This window comes from Panthera pardus, unplaced genomic scaffold, assembly GCF_024362965.1.
Source record: "Panthera pardus isolate Hobbes unplaced genomic scaffold, ASM2436296v1 HiC_scaffold_2, whole genome shotgun sequence".
NCBI lineage: Eukaryota > Metazoa > Chordata > Mammalia > Carnivora > Felidae > Panthera > Panthera pardus.
The window spans coordinates 93835670-93854909 of NW_026526765.1; the positions used below are offsets into that span (position 1 = coordinate 93835670).

General features: G+C 34.4%; 1 protein-coding gene across 9 annotated transcripts in view; it reads left to right on the top strand.

Annotated features, from left to right (window-relative positions):
* Positions 1-19240, top strand: part of SSBP2 (single stranded DNA binding protein 2) — a 308327-nt gene that overhangs the window by 165875 nt on the left and 123212 nt on the right. The window contains exons 5-6 of one of the 9 annotated variants that reach the window (XM_053907236.1): positions 339-430; positions 649-721. The exons of the other annotated variants lie outside the window; for them this stretch is intronic. Of the exons in view, the coding sequence (XP_053763211.1) occupies positions 339-430; positions 649-721 (165 nt within the window). The remainder of the gene's footprint in view (positions 1-338; positions 431-648; positions 722-19240) is intronic. 9 annotated transcript variants of the gene reach the window in all.

A 19240-nucleotide genomic window follows, 5' to 3' on the forward strand; every position in this document is an offset into this window, starting at 1 on the left:
CTTTGTAAGCTTTACACTGGCATCTGCACATTTGAAGAAACAGCCACCTTTTTCAGTCTTTATGGAATGACTTTGGCTGGGAAATTCTGGGAGTTTCTCCAACCTTTATTATGAATGTGTATATTCCAGTCTTCTTCCTCCCTCCTGGAGGGAATTCTCAGTATTGTACACTTTCTTTCAATCCCACAGAGTCATTATTGGTACAGAGAGCCACCTGCCCCTTCCTCCTAGGGCAGTACATGGAGATCCTGGGGTGTTAAGTGCAAGTTCCACATCTTTCTCTTCTCCCTTTTCCCTGAAGAAGCCTTAGGATTGTCTACCTCCTCTGAATTTCACAGGTCAGATCTACTCTGGATTTCTACCACCTGCTGAGACCACCTCTGGCTGCTGAGATCTCTGCTGGCTGCTGTGGTCCACACCAGTTGCTGAGGTCTGTGCTACCTGCTGTGATCCATGCCATCCCCTGGGGGCCTCAGAGTCTATTTCGAGCCAACTACCCCTCTTTGTTGTTCTTAGCTGCCCTGAGGCACTGTAACTATGCTGGGTCTTTCAGTAGTACTCTGAATGAGGCTAGATAGGAGCGGTTCTCTGGGGCATTGCCTGAAGGGCTGGGGATGTTGGATTCACCCCTGACTTTCTCTTTCCCAGTGGAAGAAATTGCATGTTGAAGGGATCTTTTTTGGCATTGTCCTATGCTGACATGGGCTGGGGGAAGACACAGGTAAAGTGAAACTGCACTTTTTACCCATTTTCAGTGCACTTGTTCTTGTAGGATGTTGCATCTTCTTAACTGGATTCTGGGATTCTCATAAGGGTATTCCAGTCTGTATATGGTTGTTACTAAGTCAGTGTTTCTGTGTGGGGAAGAGGACTGGAACTTCCTATTCCTCCATCTTGCTAATGTCACTCTTATATTATTTTTTAATTGTTGTGAATGTCAGAAAACCATAAAGTTAGGTACCCCATCCATTCCTCTGTTGTGAGATGAGTAGTGTATCATTTTAGTGGAAGGACTTATTGTCAATTTATTATGTTTATGGAATGTCTTTCTTTTTTAAAAAATCAAAATTTTAAACATTTTTAAGTCATTATAGTTTTATCTTAAAGTAAGATTTGAAACTAGCCAGAATCGACAGTGACATAATTGAAATCATATCTGAAAACTCAGACTTTGGGTTTTTCTAAACCACTTTACACTGTCATGATTATTACCATAACAAGCCTTAATTTGGTGTCACTTTGAATTTAGGCCATGATGTCAAAGTGTGCTAAAAGAAAGTCTCCAGTGGCTAGAACTATTCATTAACAGCTGTTGTTCTACCTTCGAGAGGATTTTTTAAAACTTGCCAGCAAAAGAGCAGTTTGATATGCCTTCTAAATTATTACTATACTAGTTGTTGCTTATATATGTAGAGGTTGACTTCAATTGTGGAATTTTTTTTAGGATATTAGTTCTTTAATTCTGTGGAACAAAGTAGATTTGGTATGACAGTATCAGCAGCGGGGGCTCTCAGTATTGGAGACCAATCAGATGTTTAGAGAAAATCATCAGTCTGATTTTGTATTTTATTTTTCTGTGTAACATCATGGAGACATGAAGGATTTCTTCTGGGATATAAACGTGTCTCCAATATAAGTGATTTTTAAGAGTTTAACTAAAAGTAGTTATCTCCCCACTCCCCAGTCTTTGTTAAACTTTTGAAATAGTTATTAGAGGATGATAATCAACAGATGCTAACTTCTGATTAAGAGGCCAGTTTCAGATATTGTGCTCCATAATTGGACTGTTTGCAGAAAAAAAAATTCCAACTTTTTTATGTGGAAATATATTCCTAGAAGAAACTGAAGAATTTAATAAATTGTTAATACTGTAAAGTATCATTAAACATCACATATGGAAAGGAATATTGAGAGGCATATGTATACAGAAAACTGAGACAATCAGCTGCATATAGTCTTTAGGGATGATGATCCCAGGAGAGAGTTTTTCTGAAAGTGGTTAAGGTTAGAACAAGCAATGAAACATGTTTAATACACCATTTTAAGAAAAAGCAATTGCATTAAAGAACTCATAAACTGAATAAAGAACTGAAACTAGAAAACTGTTAGGTGCCAAGCAGCTCTAGGTTCTAGCTAGCCTCTTTCTCTCTCTCATCACCCAGCCATTTCATGCAGACACTCTCATGACAAATACGTTCTCTCCTCACACACACTCACCCCTTTCTCCTGCATGCCTACCATCATTCACATTACACTTGTCTTTTCCTTTTGCCACTGATTAGCCAGTTTTCTCTTGTTTATATCTGAGAATATTCAGTCTAACTGGCTAGACAAATTACCATCACTTTTTCTACGCAGAGCTCTTCAAGCCTGCCTACTTCACAGATCACTGATTAGCGATTGGCTACCCCTGAGACAGTAACTACTCCTTGATAATAATGGATCAATGGTGCATCACCAATTGAGGGTTGTGGCAATATAAATGAGATGGGGAAGCTGGTGAAACTAATTCATGCAGATTTTCTAAATGAGAAGACTATTCTTTTGAGAAACAGTTACCTTATATTCTTAGATCTGGTACTTTTAGAAAAACTTTGGTTTTCAGGAAGGAGAAGAAGGAAGAAAGGGAATATTCTTAGAAGCCAGGTGATGATCTAGGTGCTTTTTTGTTACTTCTGTATAATCAGCTAAGGTAATTTAGTGACATTACCTAATTTAAGTGAGTAGCATAAATAAGATTTGAAGTTAGGCCTGTGTATCTGTCTGTCCCCAGAGTCCATGATTTTTTCCCCAGACACACTCTAGTGTCTTATTACTTTGACTATACATTGGTGACATATCTTGCTTTATGTTGTTACTTTAAGTAGATATGTATTTAACGTATGAGATGAGATGGTTTTGAGAATAGGGAGCATACATGTTCTATTCACTCTTTTATAAAACCTGTATATACAGTAGTTTCTCAGTTTTTTAATTTTATTTTAAATGTTATTTTACCTACTGAATGATAGAATATTGCCTTATGGCCTTATGGTAATATAATAATAATAATATGCCTTATGGTAATAAAATCTTAGTATCCAAGACTAGTTGAAATGTGAGATGAGGTATTTAAACCTACATACATAATACTAGTTGATATTTGAGATCATGCTTTTAACTTATAATTATTAATCATAATTCATAACCTCCATTCAATGTGTAAAGTTAGTATTGAATATTTTTCATTGCCCCATTATAGAGGGGTTTTTTCCCCTACTTTTTATATTAATGCATGATATAGTAAAATTCACCCTTTTTGGTGTACTGCTCTGAGTTTTGATAAACACATGAAGTAACGCAATCACTCCTACAATGAGTGATTGTAGTGATCACTCCCCCAGCCCTTTGTACTTAACTACTCCCCCATCTCCAGTCACTGATAACCACTGATTCATTTTCTGTTCCTATAATTTTGCTTTTCTAGAATATTATATAAATTGGACCATACATTATGTAGCCTTTTAAGTCTAGCTTCACTCACTTAGCATAACGTATTTGAGATTAATCCGTGGTGTTGCATCAGTTAGTAATCTGTTCTTTTTACTGCCGAGCAGTATTACATTGTATGAGTATGCCACAATTTCTTTATCCATTCCTTACTTTGAGAGGCATTTGAGTTGTTCCAGTTTGGAGCGTTTATGAATATAAACATCCTCAAGAGTTTTCTTTTCTTTTTTTTTTAAGTTTCTTTTTTTTTTTTTTGAGAGAGAGAGTGGACTAGCGAGCAGGGGAGTGGCAAGAGAGGGACAGAGAGAGTCCCAAGCAGTTCCACAATGGCAGCCAGACATGAGGCTTGAACCCACAAATCATGAGATCATGACCTGAACTGAAACCAAGAGTTGGACACTTAACTGACTAAGCCACCCAGGCACCTCCTCAAACAAGTTTTCATGTAAACATAGGATTGTTGTGGTGGGGTTTCGTTTTTGTGTGTTTGTTTCATTTGGATAAATACTTAGGAGTAGGATTTTTGTTTCAAATGGTGCTGTGTTTGACTTTACAAGAGACTAGCAAACTATTTGCCCAAGTGTTTGTATCATTTTACCTTCCCAAATGTATGAGAGTTCTAGTTGCTCTGAATCCTCACCAGTACTTGTTATTATCAGGTTTTTTTCTTTGTTTCTTTTAGCCATTCTAATAGACATGTAGTGATTTTTTCATTGCAGTTTTGTTTGCATTTCCCTATTGACTAATAATGGTGAGCATATTTTCATGTGCTTATTTGTCATCCCTATATGTATGGCAAGGAGTCTGTTGAGATCTTTTACTCATTTTTAAATTTGGGTTATTCATTTTCTTACGTTTTGAGAGTTCTTTATGTAGTCAGAATATAAGAATTTTATCAGAAATGTGATTTTCGTATATTTTCTCCCTGCTGTGGTTTGTCTCTTCATTTTCTTAATAGTGCCCTCCAAAGAGTAGACTTAAATTTTTTAAGTGGTTTTATTTATTTTTATTTTTATTATTGTTTTAAATCTGAATTTCTTACTTATGATGAAGTCCAAGTTATCAGGTTTTTCTTTTGGCGATATATGTAAGGAATGTTTTTTTCCTGTTTTCTCCTAGCAGTTTTTATAGTTCTGGGTTTTACATTTCATTCTATGATCCATTTTGAGTTGATTTCATATGTGCCTCCAAGGTTTGAATTAAGGTTCTTATTTTTATTTTTTGTTATATTGATATCTAGTTATTCCAGCACCATTTGTTAAAAACTCTCCTTTCTCCACTGAATTGCATTTGCATCTTTGTCAAAATCATCATATATGTGTGGATCCTCTGTCCTTTCTCCATTACCATGTTGTCATTGCTGTGCTTTATAGTTAAGTCTTGAAATCAGGTAGGGTAGACTCCCATCTTTGCTCTCCATTTTCAAAATTGATTTGCCTATTTTAGTTCTTTTACTTTCTATATAAATTTAACAGTCAGCTTTTGATTTCTGTAAAACAGTCCTGTTGGGATATTGGTTGGAATTGTGTTGAATTTATAGATAGTTTGAAGAGAATTGAAATAGTAACAATATTAAGTCTTCCCATTCGTGAGCACTGTATATCTTTCCATTTGTTTAAGTCTTTTTAAATTTCTTTTGTTACTGATTTATAGTTTTTGGTGTGGAAATGTTGGAGTTTGGTGGGAATAATCAAGAAAGAATTCTTGAGACATCTTTGGTGCAAAAAGGTAGTTTTATTAAAGCATGGGGACAGGACCCATGGGCAGAAAGAGGTGCCCTGGGGTTGTGACTGGTGACTGATTATATACTTGGAAGTTGGGAGGGGGTTAGGGATGGTGTAGGTCTCTAAGGAATTTTGGAAGCAAGGTTCCCAGGACCTTGAGGGGGCTAGCTCAGATCATTTATTACTGTCTAATAAACCTTAGTCATGAGACCCTTCAGATGTATATCAGTGGGCCATATGCTTGGAGGATGATTGCTAACATATATCTTGGGGGAGAGAGATAAAGGAAGTTTCCAAAGGAATTTTTATATGTTAAAGGAGACGTACAGGATCCTGGAGGTTGGGATAATGTTAAGCTAAGATTACCTTCTGCCCTTAGCAAAGTGTCAACATCAAGGCAGCTGAGTTCTCAGAGGAAGGTCACTCTGCCTGTCTCAAGGACTTATCAATGGGCTGTAAGTTGTAAGAAAATTTTTTTCTTTTCCCTTTTTTCACCACATCAGTTTCCAGTGCACATATTCTTGTTAAATTTAGGGCAAAATATTTTTATAATTTTAGTGGTATTGTAAATAGTACTAATATCTAATTGTTATTAGCCATATACAGAATAGTGATTTTCTAGCTTGCTACGCAACTAAATTTTAGTTTTAGTAACTTTTTTTTGTAGTTTCTTTTTAAGTTTGTATATAAGCAATGATACCTATTTAGGATTCCAAAAAAAGTACATTTTGTTTTGTTTTATTCATGATAACCTTAGCTTGTTCTGATATATATACCATATGGTTAGGTAATTTATATGGTTTGTTTTGCTTTTTTATGCTTGAATGTTTTTAGTGTCAATAATTTGGTATCAGAAACCAATTTAATCAATTATCTCATATAAAATACCATATTCTTATATAGTTAGCATATGTGTTTGCATGAAAGGTAACATAGGGAAGTGAATGTTTCTTACAGTCTTCCTGTTAATGGGTTTTGAAAGAATGTGTATCTTACTTGCTGTAGGCAACTTAGATAAAATAACAAAAATGGAAAAATACCTTCTTGCTACTTGGTACTTCTTTTTGCACTGTTTAGTCATTATTGTTCTGTAAGTATAAAAAGGTGTAAGCACTTTAATCATGTTAAAGACCACTTTCATATTTTACATGATTTTAAAAAAGAGTTGTGACAATTGCTTTAGTGAGTCCTCAAGACCTTAAAAATGAATCTTTAATTTGGGTAGATTATGATGAACGAGAGATATTTACAGTGTACAGTGGCTATCTAGATGAAATTCTGCTCCATAGTGTTTTATTGATTTCTTTCCTTCTGCATTGCTACAACGCAGGATTTCTTCTCAGTACTACTGTAAGGTCGTTGAAAACAAAATGCAATTCATTCTAACTAGTTTTTCCCTCCCTCAATCCAAAGATTTTTTTATGTTTATTTATTTATTTAATTTTTTTTAACGTTTATTTATTTTTGAGACAGAGAGAGACAGAGCATGAATGGGGGAGGGTCAGAGAGAGAGGGAGACACAGAACTGAAGCAGGCTCCAGGCTCTGAGCTGTCAGCACAGAGCCCGACGCGAGGCTCAAACTCAGGGACCGCGAGATCATGACCTGAGCCGGAGTCGGCCGCTTAACCAACTGAGCCACCCAGGCGCCCCATATGTTTAGTATTGAGTAGAAGAGTTTTATCTAATAACTTTGCTTGCTTATTCATTCATTCATTCATTCATTCATTCATTCACTTACCTGCCTATTTATTTGTGGACATATATCCTAAGCCTACTGGTTTGGACTAAAAGTTATTAAATAGAATTATTTTTTTTAGAATTGATAAATGGAAAAGCATGAACTGTCTTTTTCAGAAAATTACATTGCTATCTCTTATTTCCCAAAATAAGAGACAAGATACTTTGAAGCCACATTTTAGAGATAATACTCATTGTTTTTTAGGCTTTAAGAGACTATTAGCAAAATTTCTGCTTTTATTTATTGATTGATTGATTGATTGATTGATTCTGTTCTCAATCTTATTTTCTTTGTCTGGTATTGTATGATGGTCCTGTACTAAAACAGAATAGAAACATTCTTGGGGAAGGATTTTTCACAGGATTTATATTATTTGGTGTGATATTTTTCTCTAGCACTTTTGGGTGTTTATCATTCAAGTAAAAGAGAAAACTAATTTCTGAAAACATTAATTGTAAAAAAATATTTCTGGGAATAGGAAAAATTATTTTGATCAAAGAACGCTGGTGTGAAGTCTGAGGAGTGGATACTGGAGGATTTGTTTATGTTTTTGTTTCTAGAGTGTTCTGTAGCAATTGTAGTGGTGCTTAAAAGTTTTAAAATTTCTTAAACACGTTCTTCTCTTTGGAGAACCCAAAGAGAACACGTTACTCTTTGGAATACCCAATAAAAATATAACTTAATTATGGAATATAACTTCATAGTCAAGTCTGCTAAAATGTATCTTCATGAAATCTAAGAATTCTTAGACTTTCCAACGCTACTTCTCTTCAGATGGAGTGTAATGAGACTAAGGAGTAGAAAAATATGTACCATGGCAGCTTTCCGTTCACATCTAGCAAGAGTAATACTTAGGCTACCTGCATAACCATAACACCCACTCTGTCTACAAGTGGATTTTGAAGTTCTTCCAAAGAGCTTTTCCTTTTTTTTTTTTTTTTGTTAGGAAAAGATTAAACTCTGGCTGTGTCCCCCTCCCCCCACCCCCAAACCTTTTGGCAGTGAAGAGTTTATGGTCTCATCTTTTTCCCTATCTAAACAGGGAGCAGAGCAGTGAAATGTAAAGGTTTCCTCACTATTAATCTTGGGGCATGATGTTTTATAACCCAAGAAAATTATTGATGCTCTTGCAATGTAAATACAACCTTGAAAAAAAAAAGGAAATGAAATAAGAATCTAGTAGCAATATGACTCTTGTTTGTAACTAAACAGGAAGTGTTAATTAACCATGGCACTTGATGTTCCATTGTATTGTTTTATTTAGTAAACTTTATTAAAGTTTTATTTTTCAGAGGAAACCATCTTTTATTCAGTTGCTGATTGTGGGAATTTTACGTGTTGAAATCACAAAATAATTGAAAGAAGTTGAACATTAGTATAATCAAGATAATTTTGCTTTCTTTCAAAAGCAAATTAAAAGCTTATTTAAGAATTTCAGGTTATCTGTGGACAAATGAAACTACACTTTGGATACCTGACACAATACTCTATCAGGATAGATTATTTTTTGTAAGTCAAGTATTTTTACAATCTTTTATTTGAGGAAACTTCAAGATTTTGATAAGTTGCTTTACATAAAGACATAAAAATATAGATGTACAGACTTAAATATGCAAAAGGTTTCATTATTACTACAGTGACATGTATTACAATGAAGGATCCATTTTAGAAATGTGGTTAAGTGAAATTTTGATAGGAAGGCAAGTTGATTATTTAAGGCAGAAATAATTACTAGTTTGCACTTCATTTCCATTGTTTCTTAGAACATTATAAATACATTTTTAAAAAACATCTTCCTAAGCATACTGAATTTCTGGGATGTTGTTCTGATCATTCTAGGCATCAGTACACTGTTTCAGAGACTAGAAGTCCAGTTCTGACAAGCTACAGTAAATGTAGATAGTACTACCACTTTGTAGAATAAATCTTTTTGCTTGACAATTATTTTGGGCTGAAGCCTTGTGTCAAAGGGATAAGACAGGAAGTAAAAGAGGTAGCAAGTAAAATACAAGTTGAGGCAGACTTTTACACTCAAGTATGCAGGTGGTTATGATTTCCTGAGGAATTAAAGTATATCACAATGTTTAGAAAGTCATATGACTTAGAGAAAGGATAGTTCAATATTAAAGGATAGTTCAATATCAACAAACCATTGATTTGTTTTTTTTGTTTATTTGTTTATTTTGAGAGAGAGAGAGAGTGAGCACTAGAGCAGGGGAGGAGCAGTGAAAGAGGAAGAGACAATACCAAGCAGGCTCCATGCTATCAGTGCAGAGCCAATCCAGGGCTTGATATCACAAACTGTGGGATCATGACCTGAGCCAAAACCAAGAGGCGCTTAACTGACTGAACCACCCATGTGCCCCTAAACCATGGATTTCTGGTACAAATTTAGTTTACACATGTAAAATTTTGTATTTTGTCAATATACACATATGAATGTTCTTACATGTTTGACTAACATCTACTATGCCAGGATTATGCCATGTATTAGGAACACAAAATATGCATTGCTTAAGTATGAGCTTAAAAAGCTACAGTGTAGAGAAAGAGCTACATAATGAAAGGACAATCAGATAAGTAATTTCAGTGAAGTATGTAAGGGGTGTTTAAGAAAAAGTACAAGGTTCTATAAAAGTTCATATCAGAAAGAATGTAAAACCTCATAATTCATAGGCCATGGGGTAACTTACTCAGAAGAGCCTTGCTACAGTAGTAGAGAATAGACTATTTGCTACTTTACTCCCACTTAAAGTATCTTAAAAGTGAGAATGTAGCACTCTGTACTCAGTGAGACATATGAAAACTAAAAAATTCATCACTAGCAGACTTATCTAAGAGAAATATTAAAGGAGGTACTTTAGGAAGAAAGAAAATGAAAGCAAAAGGAAGTATGGATCTACACAAAGAAATGAAGAAAATCAGAAATTGTAACAATGTGAATAAATATATGATATTTTTATTATTCAAATATCATTAAAAGATAAATGACTTTCAACAAAATGATAACAGTACTGTCTGTGGTTTATAATATATACAGATATACAATGTATGACAAAATGTATAGCACAAAGGCTGGGGGGAGAAAAATGGAAGTAGACTGTTACAATCTTTTTTTATACCATACATGAAATGGTAAAGTATTCTTGAAGATGGGCTGTGAAAAGTAAAACATGTATACTATAAACCCTAGAGCAACCACTAAAGTAAGGAAACAGAGTTAGAGCTAATAACTCATCAAAGTAGATAAAAAAGGAATCAGTTAAAAACTTTCAGTTAATCCAGAAGAGAGCATCAAAGAGGAAAAAAGGTGCGAAGAATAGATGTGACACATCATAAAGTGACAAAATTAAACCTAATCACGTTAAGGGTCACGTTAGATATAAAAAATCTAAACATCCCACTTTAAAAGCAGAGTTTGTCAGATTGGATGAAAAAGCAAGATCCAACTATATGCTGCCTACAAAATCCCACATTAGATATAAAGAAACAAATAGATTAAAAGTAAAAAGAATGGGGGGCACCTGGGTGGCTCAGTCGGTTAAGCGTCCAGCTCTTTTTCTCGGCTCAGTTCATGATCTGGTTCCTGAGATGGAGCCCCAGACCCGCATGGGGCTCTGCGTTGACTGCACGGGGCCTGCTTGGGATTCTCTCTCCTCTCTCTGCCCCTCTCCTCGTGCACACATGTGAACGTTTCTAGATAGATAGATAGATAGATAGATAGATAGATAGATAAACAAACTTAAAAATTTTTGAAAGAGTGGAGAATACTATTCAAAACAAAGTTTCAGTGGCTACATTAATGTCAGAAAAGGATTTCAGAGCCAAAAAATAACCTGGGATATAGAAATTTATTTCATGATAATTAAAGGGGTGGCCTTTATCCCCTTTTTCCTGCCACCAAAATGAGACGGCATTCCAATAAAAAAAAACTAAGGACCGGTGTCTCACATTAATATAGATGGAAAAAACTTTTAACAAAAATTGAACAAACAGAATCCAACAGAAAAAAAAAAAAAGAAAAAGAAAAAGATGATGTATAAACTGTGAGCAAGTGGGGTTTATCCAAGGCATTTTAAGATCAGTTTAACATTGATGGACGGTGGGAGGGAGGGGAAAGTGGGTGATGGGCATTGAGGAGGGCACCTGTTGGGATGAGCACTGGGTGTTGTGTGGAAACCAATTTGACAATAAATTAATAATAATTAAAAAAAGATCAGTTTAACACTTGAAAATTAATCAATGCAATGTGTCATTTCAGTAAACACAGAAAAGACATTTAATAAAATCTAACATTCATTCTTTAGAACTCGTAGCAAACTAGGAATAAAAGGAACTACCTCAGTTTGATAAAATCCTACCACTAACATATTATTTCATGGTAAAATACTGAATGTTTCTCCTCTACCATAAACAATAAAGCAAAAGTGTCAACTTTTACTACTTCTATTTATCATACTGGCACTTCTAGCCAGGGCACTCAGACAAGAAAAAGGTAAAAGCAAACAGAAAGGAAAAGGTAAAAATGTAGATGACATGATTATGTAGAAAACCTGAAGTGGGGAGAAGGTGGAGATGTGACACGAGACTGGAGGTAAATAAGGGCCAGGCCATGAGGGCTTTTTAAATCCACATTTAGGAGTGCCAGAGTTTTATAAGGACAGTGTGTAACCATTAAGCTTTTGTTCTGCATTAATCAGCTTGTAATTAGAGGGTATATTTTGATAGCATTATAGAGCATGTGTTGAAGAGGACTTTAAGACTCTGGGCAAAGACTTTAGTTAGAAGTTTATAGAAATAATGGAGTGAAAGATAATAGTTGCCTAGTCTAAGGTAGTAACAGTAGGGATAGAGAAATGTGAACAGATTTGATAACCACTTAAAAATGTTATTGATAGGACCCTTACTACATGTGGAAGATGGTGTGTGATGAGGAATCTAGGACACCTCACATGTTTCAGGCTTGGCGAACTTGTTGGATAGCAGTAGTATTCACTGAGCTAGGTAACACTGGAGAGGGAATAAGGTTAGGGGTAGGAGCTGAGAAGGTGAGGTAGGTTTTAGATATGTGTAACATGAGTGCTTTTTGATAGCCAAGTAATGATGTACTAGAGCCACTTTATACAGGTATCTAGAAAAGGAGGGAAATTTTGATAGGAGATAATAGATTAGAAGACACCAGGTGGAAACTCAAGCAATGGGAATGGAAGAGATTGTCTGAGGAGAGGATAATGTGAGTAGGACAGTGGGCTTGGAAGAGAACTGCCTTATAAAGGAAGAGTAATATGAAAGGAAGATTAGGAAAAATGAATCCAAAGGGCAATGAAATAACATAGGTAATGTTTCAATAGAGATCCTTTCAGTAAGGGAAGAGAGGGTAATTGTATCAAATGCTGCTAACTAGCATCTATATAGAGTTTACTGTGCACCAAGCACTGTTGTAAACAGTTTTGCACTCATTAAATTTTCACAGTAATCTTTTGATCTAGATATTACTATATCCCAATTTTGCAGATGAGAAAAGTGAGGGTACAGAGAGGTTAAGTGATTTGCCCAAGAAAATGCATAGCTAGTAAGTGACACAATCAAGCTTTGAACTCATGCAGTTTGACTCTGTAATTTGCACTCTTGACCAGCAAGGTAAAAGGTGAGCTTAAAGGTAGATTTAACAATAAGATTGCACTGATAACATTAGTCAGTTTTAATGGTTGAATGGGGCAAAACCTGACTGAAGTGAAATGAGGAATAAATAAGAAAAGGGAAGTGTAGAATTCTTTCATGAAACTTGGGAATGAAAAGGAAGAGTAGAAACAGTAGGGACAGTACTATTTTAAATTTAGGAAGGGCTTTCTTAAGATAGGCAAATCCTACATAAGTTTAAATAGTGATGAGAGAGCAAGTGAGTAAAGACAGAGGGATGGGGCTTGAAGAGACATGAGAGAGAGAAGGATTAAAATGAGAGGTTCTGAACCATGGTGAAAAGGCAATAAGGAATAGACTCTATAGCAAAAAAAAAAAAAAAAATTGGAGCCCTAGGAGGAGAAAAACCTCTTTTGTTGTCGCAGTGGGGAAGGAAGACAGCATGGATATGGATGCATATAAACTTACAGGTGTCCTGCTATTCCAACTCCTTCAATATCAATTTCTCTCTCTTTCATAGATTTGAAACAGGGATGAAAATTCTCTGTGTCAGCAAGTTACTACCCACTTAACTTGGACCTCTGTTGGCTAAAGGGGAGAGGGAAGAGCACCCTTCTACTTTGCTATTGAAATACAGGTTTCTAAGACACAGACTGGGGAAGTCTTTCTGGTACCGTTCCAGCATGGAGGATTTTCTACCACTTTTGAAGAATCACATTTGCATGTTACCATAGGAAATGAACATATCTTTGGGATTGTGTGCTGGGGTAAACCTATACTAATAGAAAAAGTTGAGTATAAAGATAATCTGTAAAATACTCAGCCAGAGGTGATAGTAATCATGATGTGCAATATTTTTTATACACAATTGTCTAGAATATTGGGTCAGCAAACTATAGCCCACTGCCTGTTTTTGTAACTAAAGTTTTATTTGAAAAAAAATATTTGATTTTTAAATTTACTGGGACATAGCCACATCGATTCTTGATGTATGTTTGTGGCTCCTTTTACACTTCAATACTGGAATTAAATAATAGTAGCAGAGACCACATGGCCTGCAAAACCTAAAATATTTACTGTTTTGCTCATTATGGAAAAAGGTTTGCTGACCTTTCATTTAGAATTATCAAGTAGTAAAGACTTGGAAAAATTGTTTTGAGATAGAGAAAAATTAAAATACTAAAAATGTGAAGGGAATGAGACAAGTAGAAGATATTCAGGATATATTACTCAATGAAAATATCACTTAACAAACCCATAGAAATTATACCTTAATCTCATTTTTATTTTAAAAATTTGTCTTAAAATGTTAACAGTAGTTGTTTCTGAATAGTGAGATTACACTTGATTTTTATTTTCTTGTTGGTTCTTACTGTGTTTCCTGATTTTTTTCTACAATGCACCTGTGTTCCTGGGTTAATAATAAAACCAACTAGTAGTAGACTGGGATGAAAACATAGAATTCAAAGCAAATTAGAACATGAAGAATGGAGAATTTGGCAGGGTCAGGCAAAGATGAGGCATCTTGGAATAATGAAGAAAATCCTTCTTGCTGGTTACCAAGAAAGTTGGAGAAAGTTTTTGATGATGCCAGTGAGAACATTTTCAGGTCCTTTAGTTCCTTCGATTTAACCAGCATCTAATATGAGCCCTGTCTAGAAACATAGTTTGCCACAGAAAAACAAAAAAGAGAGTTATGGAAGTTATAACTTACTTGTACACTTTGTTTCTCATTCCCAAATATACAGATTTTTGAAGTTTATGGAGATTTTCTTAACTTTTTGTGACTTGTAGATAGTGCTTTATAATGGACATTTATTTTTTAATCCAAAAAAATTAAATTCCATTATTTAGCTATAAAGCCAATACTTTATTTTTTTTTTAATTTTTTTAACGTTTATTTATTTTTGAGACAGAGAGAGACAGAGCATGAATGGGGGAGGGACGGAGAGAGAGGGAGACACAGAATTGGAAGCAGGCTCCAGGCTCTGAGCCATCAGCCCAGAGCCCGACGCGGGGCTCGAACTCACGGACCGCGAGATCGTGACATGAGCTGAAGTCGGACGCTTAACCGACTGAGCCACCCAGGTGCCCCATAAAGCCAATACTTTAATATATGATAGAAGTTGCAGCTTTGTTTTGTTAGGTCCCAAATGTGCCTTAAAAAAAAATGGTGAACAGCCTTTATTTGGGCAAAAATAAGTGAGAAATTGCAGAAAGTAATGTTTTCAATGAAGTAGTGTTATTAACCAGATGAATCTTGAAGTAGTTTTACTGTGGTATTCTATTCCAACATCTGTATTGTGCCACTACCCAGATGCTCGCTATAAAGTCAATGGATCTTGACAAGCATTAAGTTTATTTCAGTGGCTTTATTATATTAGGAGTCATTGAAACAGAAGAGAAACCAGTTTTTTACCAAATCTCATCTCTCAACTTGACATGTTTTTTTTAAATTTAAGTTGTCACTGTGAATGATATTTATTATCTCTATAATGACCAAATCAGTTGTTAAAAATCCCAAGATTGAAGCTTAGGGTACAAATTATTTTGCCAATAAATTGCCATGTAGAAAACCCAGAAAACCAAATCAAAAAATAAGCCTAAAACCCTTGTTCTATTTGTCCTTTAAATATTTATTAAATAGGCTGATGTTTCATTGCCTATAAAATGTAATTTGTAAGAATAATTTTTATGTAACCTTGTTTAAAAGAAAAAGAATTAAATTAATAGATAATGAACCTCAGAATAAGAATATATGTGAATATATATAGCATTTTAATGTAAAATGTAAAATTTGAGCCCATGTGTCAATTAAATATGTAAATAATTATAAAAAATTAAATATATTCAGTTTATACTTATAATCAAACACATATGCAGATGTGCATATGTGTGTGTATACATATGTATGTATATGTGTGTATGTGTATAATTATATCCATCCAATACACTGACTAGTATGACAATGAATAATGGAATGATTTTGAATGAAAAATTTCAGTATTCAGTATATTTAAAAGAAATTTCCTCTTAATAGAATTTATAATGTTATGCAATTATCTTAAAGGGAAGTGGTAGAGGTCCCACTGCTTGTTATTTAACAATGCACTGAAAAAAATGCACACAATTGTTGGGAGCAAATGTCATTGGCCATAGATATGCAAGATGTCCTAATAGATCTTATCCATATCAGACATTTATTATTCAAATTGATTTAATCATAATGTAGACCAGAAACTGTTTTCATTGCTTATGCAAGTACCCTTTGGTTTTTTGTTTTTGTTTTTTTTAATTAATGTGTTTCTTATTTCTTCAGGAAGTTTCCAGTGGCATTTGAGGGAGGAGAAATCTATTAGCTTCTGCCCTGAGTAATGCAGTTTTATTGTTGAGATTGTGGGCTCAGCCAAAAACCAATATTGAATGGATAGAAGGAGTAAGGAAAGGAGGATGGGAGACAGGGAGGGATGAAGGGAGGAACGAATAGGAAAAAAGGAAAAAACAAAAAAGGAAAATAAAGTTAACTATATAAACACTTAGTTCACTTGTATAAAAATAATAAGAAATTGTGAAATGTTTTGCTAAAACAGCAAGATCCTGTCATTGTCTCATCTCTACTCCCTGCTGCCCTGACGATATAATTTTACTCATACATAAATAAATGAAGCAACAAGTATATTTTTGGTGATGATGTTGTTACTGAATTTCTAGGTAACTGAAACATAAAGGAGAGTTGTTCTGGTTATACTTTTTTCTGAGTTTTCATATGACTAGTGGAAAATAGCTAGGCATCACATAGAGCTCTCTAAGTTTATTTCAGTAATGATGTTTATTAATGTTATGAGTAGCAAAATATCCTGCCCAAATTTGGGATTTGAAGGACAGTTCATAGGACTGAGTGGAAAAGTATAGGGAGGAATGTATCAAAATCTGGTTGGGGAAAGAGTTTAGGCAGTTGAAAATACATGTTTGATATGACTGTTTTTATATTAAAAGCTATAGAAGATAAAATTTAACAAATAATCTTGATAGGGACAAACAAAAGACAGAGTGAAAAGGTCCTGCAGGAGTTAGATTTTAGAAGGCTGACAAGCCCTACTCTGAGGTATTAAAGGGACACTTTCTAAATCATTTTTAGAGTTTTCATTTCAGTTTGTTTGTCAAAGAGCCAGTGTCTAGTCCCTTTTCACAGCTTTCAAGCTAGTCCCTTTTCTCTTTCAAGCTTTGTTTCACATGAGGTAAAGAAACAGTAAAACCAGTATTTTGGAGGGTTTCCTCCTCCTCTTTCTTCTAAAATAAACCTTTTTCTTGAAAGATTATTTTTATTTTAGAACTAATCTCTCAGCCTTTGTGGCTTATGTAAATATACAAGTTGTCATAAAGGGAACAAAACATAAAAAGTCTTTACAAAGACTAGGGTCATGAGTAAAGGAATATGTATTACATTCATATCTCATCAGGGCTTTATGTAAACTTACAGTAAATTTGCAAAGCAAGTAAACTCAATGTTATTTTTTAATCAAATCACTGAGAGTTTAAGTGACTCACCCAAGGCCACATAGAAAATGGGTGACTGGGGCTGGAGTGAGAATTAAGCCTTCTCTTCTGATTCTCAGCAGTAATGCAGTCTCATTATTATCATCATTTCTTGAACCCCTACTGTGCTAGTTTTCCTGGCAGTTTGTATCCTCCATCAGAAGCTGTGACCTATTTTTAAAGTTGCCTTTTCAAGTGAAGAGACAATATTGCATGCTGTGTTTTATACATTGTTGTGAAAAATGGATGAAGTCAATTTTATAAATTCCGAATATACTTGGCATTTTTATGCTGTTTATAATTACTAAAAGTCTATCGTCATTTGAGTCATAAGTTAACTAAAAAATTAAACCCCAAACTGTATTGTGTTCTACCCCTCCTCTCAACATGCACACCTTTACATTATTTTCTCTAAGTCTTGTTTTACTTTGTTTTGACTGTGTAAATCTCTGGTTTCTTCGTATAGTTACTGATTATTATTATTATTTTAAAAAAATGTTTAGTTGTTTATTTTGAGAGAGAGGAAGCATGAGACCCAGAGCAGGGGGCGAAAGGGGTGGTGGTGGTGGAGGGAGAGAAACTTAAGCAGGCTCCATACTCAGCACTCAATGTGGAGTCAAACATGGGGCTCGATCCCATGGAGCCCAACACCGGGCTCAATCCCATGACCCTGGGATCATGACCTGAACCAAAATAAAGAGTCAGACACTTAACTGACAAAGCCACCTAGATGCCCCCTTTGTTTTTTGCTTTGTTTTGTTTTGTTTTGTTTTGCATGGAGCCCAACATGAGGCTTGAACTCATCACTGTGAGATCAAGACCTGGGCTAAAATCGAGTCGAATTTAACCAACTGAGCCAACATGGCACCCCTCTGATTATTATTAAATATGTGGTTTATCCTGCTTCTTAAATATGGATATCCTAAACAAAACTATGTGAAACCAATGGAGTCATAAGGAAGGAGGTGACAGCTAGCACTAAACATACTCTATAGACTCTTAGTAGCTTATGTATCTCTCAATACAGAATTAACACAAATATTCACACCTTCAAGGACTTACCCAGCTAATGTTATTAGCTTCATGCTACAAAACAAAATAAATCTGTATCCAAGTTTTCCCTAATCCCCAATGAATATAATTGGAAAAGGAATGTGAGAGTATTCATAAATATTTCTAATATGTACTTAGTAAAATGTGAGTTGACCACTTATATCTTTTAATATTTAATTGTTTCTGTAAAGTAGCCTGCTCCAAGTTCTTAGAGATTCTCTGAATTGTGTAACTAGCACAAAAAGCATAATTACTTTAGAAATATTTTATAGGTATCAGCATTTTAAAAGAATAATCTTGCAGGTATTTTTATAAGTACATTGTCTTCAAAAGGAGAATGACATAAAAATAAGCATAAATTCTAATTGTTTCTAAATCTGATAAAATATATAGTTTTTAATTCTAGAAAATTCTATTTGATACTGTTTTCAGTAGTGAAATATAATTATTAGATTATTTCCTTGATTGTTAATCATCACAAAATTTAAGTAAGATTCAAGTTGAGAGCTTCGCTGAAAGAAATTTATTACATTCCTTTATGTAAAAAATACTTCAAACAAATAGGTAAAAGTATATAGTAAGTGTAAGGTTTATAGGTAGGTATAAGTAGAAAATTTCCCTTAGAGGGTCATTTGTTATTCAAGCTTTCGCACTGAGAAAGAGTGATTCTAGACTTCCAGAATTTTATAGGTTAACTCTGTATCAAGCAAGCATTTGTATTTCTAAAAGTTTTTAAATTGTGACTATAATAAAACTGCAACAATGGGATTCTTCAGGTACCCATTCACTTCACTTGAAATACCATTTATTAGGAAGCCTATGCTTATGCATGTGTTAAATATCTTCTGAATACAGAATTGTCAAATTTATTGTTATGAAGCAAATGTGTACACTTAAGAAAAATAACATCTCATTTTTCTAATTCCTAAAACCAAATGTATTTTGTAATGAAATGAGATAATACAGAAGAAGAAGAATCGTAGAGGCTAGTTAATTAGTTAGCTGTTTTAACAATAAAAAGTAGATTCTTAATTACAATAATAATTAAGGTTTTCCCCC